General features: G+C 49.1%; 1 protein-coding gene across 1 annotated transcript; it reads left to right on the top strand.

The window, feature by feature from the left end:
- The first annotated feature begins 791 nt into the window (after window positions 1-791).
- LOC127346899 (BTB/POZ and MATH domain-containing protein 3-like) lies at window positions 792-2,831 on the top strand. The gene is made up of 3 exons (XM_051373143.1): window positions 792-870; window positions 1,200-1,410; window positions 2,233-2,831. The coding sequence occupies exons 1-3, from the start codon at window positions 792-794 to the stop codon at window positions 2,756-2,758; spliced, it is 816 nt and encodes a 271-aa protein (XP_051229103.1). The 3' UTR covers window positions 2,759-2,831.
- The last annotated feature ends 1,450 nt before the right edge of the window (window positions 2,832-4,281 follow it).

The following is a 4,281-nucleotide window of genomic DNA, read 5'->3' as shown; positions in this document are numbered from 1 at the left end:
GACAACTCCGACATCTTTGGCCTGGTGGAGGGAGTATCATTAGCGAATAGTTTTTCCCCACCCCTCCGCCGATTTTTTTTATAATATAGGGAGTTCCGGTGGAACAAGATGTCAGGGCATCTCCAAGGAACGTAAAAATGGTCACGCGCATTCGTTTGCGTCGCCCCGTCGATATATTTTGACCGCATATCCATTTGTGTCTAGGTGTATTCCCAGCGAGGCGATTCATTTTTTTTCAATACTATTTTTCATTCACCAAGTAAAAAGCTCTAGGATACTTGGTGCCCGACGGTCCGGCCCAGTCGTTGCGTCCCTCCCTCCTCTGCTTCTCCGCTGCCGTCGTGCGGTCGCTAGAGCTTAGTGAGCCGCCGCGTCCTCTAGCAGGTGTTGTCGCAGCGCCTTGTTCGTGCATCATCAGCCTTCTTGAGCGTTTCGAAGGAGTCGACTAACGCCCTCTGCTCCGCCGTCCTATCCTCCGGGGTAGGCTCATTAGGATCACTAGAGGACCAATCGATGTTCGAGGACCTCTGTGGCGCCACCTTCCTATGGCGTTCCATCTCGGCGTTGAATGTCGTGTGGGCCGCTCGATCCTCCTCTGCTTCACGCTCGGCATCAGACATGAACCTCGCGTGTCTGGCCGCGTCGAGGATGTTGTCCGAGCTTTCGTCCTCCTCCAACTCCTTGCAGCTCTCGACCGGGGGAGATGGAGTCGGAGGTGGAGGCGCAATAGCCTGGCCGCGCCCACCGCTGCTCATGGCAAAGGCAGAGGGCTGCGTGGAGGCGGCACTACGATGAAGGTTGCGCGGCGGCTAGGGTTTTCTGTGAGAAGAGATGAGATGCGTGCGCCCTATTTATATGCGCTGGAGGCAGGTGAGCGGCACGACACGCGTGGCATCGTCATTACTTCGCTGACAGAGGTGGGCGGCAGCCGCTCGGCAGGCAAGGCATCGCCATTAACGTGGCGCAGATTGCCGAAGTGACGCCTCGGCGCTGGCGCAACTGAGAAGACACATCGAGCCTGGGTTGCTGGCAGACGGGCTCGACGAAACGTCCGTCAGGCGTGAACGGACACTTTACGCATCCGCATAGTGTTCGTAGAAGCGCATCCAAAACACACATTTGGAACAAGTTTACGTTTCCGTGGACAGCCCGGATACTATGCGTTAGATCGTTGGGTCTGTGTCCAAATGCATTTCCAGACCACACGGATCTGACAGCGACTGTTTGGGTCGCCTCATTGGAGATCCCTGACGCGGTTCCTATGCGACTCCATGTCACGCTGATCCTGTATGACCTAGACACACACATGGCGAGCACAGGTCCAGGACCCCCGTCCCCTGCCAACGGCTCGAACAGGAACCGCGTCCGCTGCTCACTTTCGGCTTTGCATCGTTCCAGCTTGTACTTGGCGTATGTAGCGCTGCATCGTATACAAGACATGCCTATGACGTCACTTAAAAAAGGCAACGGTCCGATGCAATGTGGATATGGAGATCACTCAAGCTCGGGCGTACTTACGAGTTTTCGACAGTTAAGGCTCCTTTCCTAATTTTCTGCTACTATCCACGCACGCCCCATGCACAGCCAATGGCATAGCCTTAATTACCGCCACTCTTAAGATTTGGTTGATCGATGCACGCGGTTAGGATGGGCAGTTTTGGAAGAAACAAGATAAACCGTACCCCGCGCCTTAAGCTTTGGCCAAATTTTGAAAAAATTTATACGCCCTATTCTATGAAAAGGAGGGAGTATCATGTTACTAGTCTAAGTTACTCCCCACTATGACTAGTCTGAGGCCAGGCGGGCTGATGACGTCTACTCCAATGCTTTTGCCAATGCCGTAGCTCGCGCTCATTATTAATCCAGAACACTTTCACAGAAACGATGAGACGGATCGATAGCCTTGATACTCGATCGATCCAATACGGCAGCCCCCGCTCGTCGATAGGATGCGATTATTAACTGGCCTCATAAATTTGGATCGTTCAACTTCCGAGGTATAGCCTATACATAACCGTGGCCGCCAGCCCATCTGCCAAAAATCATGTCTACCGACTAGCGCCTCCAACTCCCTCAAAAGATAGAAAAATCTCTCCTACCATGGCCGCCGCTCCATCTGCCTTCCCTTTTCCCACCGACGCTCCCTTGAGCTTGAGGCACACCATGTCCACGCACTCAACGGAGGTCGTCAGGGGTAGCCACCAGTTCAGTATAGTCTGTTACAGTCTTCAGCGCCCAGTTCTACGGCTTACTGGCGGACAACCACGGCGGCAGCGACGGTGGCCGCCACGTGAGAATCCACGACTTGAAACCGGCGACCTTTGAGGCCGTTCTCCATTTCATTTACACGGACACCTTGCCGCCTGTCGAGGACGACGACGCCGACGATCTCCTGCTGAGTCAGTCAACCAACTACCCAGGTCTCAGAGAAGCTGCTGTTGGTTGTTCCAAGGAGAGCCGTAGAGAGATGATCTGCGATTGGCTTGCAGCGGCGGACCGGTACGACCTGGAGAGGATGAGGCTTCTGTGCGAGAGCGCGTTGAGCGAGACCATCGACGTCGAGAATGCTGCGGGCACGCTGGAGCTGGCCGACCGGCACCATTGCCCACAGCTCAAGGCCTTCTGTGTAGACTACATCGCGTCTCCTGGAGTGCTGAAGGCTGTGCTGGCAACCGGCGGCTACAGAGAGCTAAAGGTGAATTCTCCCTCTGTTGTTGCTGATGTCCTGGAGAAACTTGCAAGTACCGGTAGTTCTTAACGATGAGCAGTACTGCGCCGCAAGCCTGCAACACTACTTGCTGATTGATTCCATTTTTTTTTTTTTGAGATAACAACTGATGGAATTCATTTTTATTGCTCAATGGTCGTACGTTTATCACTCTTTCACTAATTCTTAATTTCTTATACTACTTTTATCAATGGTCGTATCTTTATCACTAGCTTAATATATTTGAGATTTCTGCGGGTCATCTTCTTTCTTAAGGCCTCTTTGCCTCTTTGATTCATCGGGTAAGTAGAATAGGACACAGCAATACAGTTTTTTTTTTCCTAAAGCACTATAGCTGGGGAGATTGTAGAATGTTTCTCCAAACCAGAGATTTTGTAGAAAGAAATGTCCACGCGGAGCGGGGATACATCATGTCGATAGTAGTAGGCTCACACACGGGTAAATGTAGCACCGACAGGCTTAAAACATGAGCGAAAGAGTGATCACAAGCTCTTTTTTGTATGTTCAAATAAGATACATCTTGATGCTTAATGAAGTCTTCATGACTTTGCAAGTACCTAAGATTTCGGATTTTTAACAGTCATTCAAGAGAAATATGAAATGCAGGTGCAGCAGCTGCCCGCAATTTATCATTTCACTGGAAGACAAGACAATGTAGTCATGCACTATGTTGCAGTGTTCACAAGTAAATTTAATAGGACAGTTAAACGAAATATTGCAGCATCGCACAGCTGATTCAGCTAGTAAGCCAGCAAGAACCAAGTACAGTAGCTACCGATGCCCATAGTGCAATACATTGCTACACAGTGAATAACCAAGACAGAAACAAAACACGCAAGGTTCACCAAATAATCAACACATTGGTCGATGTGTTCACGGAAACACGGTTGCTGCTAAATTAAATCTTAACAACATGTTATATATCCTGCACTGCAAGGTAATAATAATGTGTGCCTTGCTTCCTCCAAACTTCGACAGGAAAAGGGACACATATCGTTGTCTAGTATATGAATATATCTTCTCCCCCCTAAATGGTAGGCCAATCAGGACGGTACAAAGCACAACTTTCATTGGGACTAAAACAGAAGCAGGAAGATAATTACAATTACCACAAATATAATCATAAGTAAGCTGGCTGACCTATATAGAAGATGCTTCAATCCAATTAAACCAGAGGTTAAGCTTGATTAGTGTCTTCAGAGGTGCATGTTTATACAGTATTTCAATTTTCCACTACCTCTCCATGCTATGTGCTCTTGCTCATGCACATTGATGGTACCAGGGTTAATGGCAAATTGGCAAACACTGAGGCAAAGAGCCCTTTCTTTGACTGCAATAGAAGTGCACAACACATGCCCATCAAGGACAAAACAGCAGGCGCTTACGGTTTACCTGATTTGTGAAGTCGCAACATGTGAAGTCAGGGATTTACAAACTGAGAAATTATGCCCTGAGCTTTCGTTTCCACAAGTTACAGCAGAAACACCTAGTTCTTATGGACCTGACAAAATTAGTTACAACTTACAAGTAACAGTCATCATGCCAAAACATTC

Source organism: Lolium perenne, chromosome 4 (assembly GCF_019359855.2).
Source record: "Lolium perenne isolate Kyuss_39 chromosome 4, Kyuss_2.0, whole genome shotgun sequence".
NCBI classification, from domain to species: domain Eukaryota; kingdom Viridiplantae; phylum Streptophyta; class Magnoliopsida; order Poales; family Poaceae; genus Lolium; species Lolium perenne.
The sequence above is the reverse complement of the archived record's forward strand: the minus strand, read 5'-3'. Positions and strand labels throughout refer to the sequence as shown.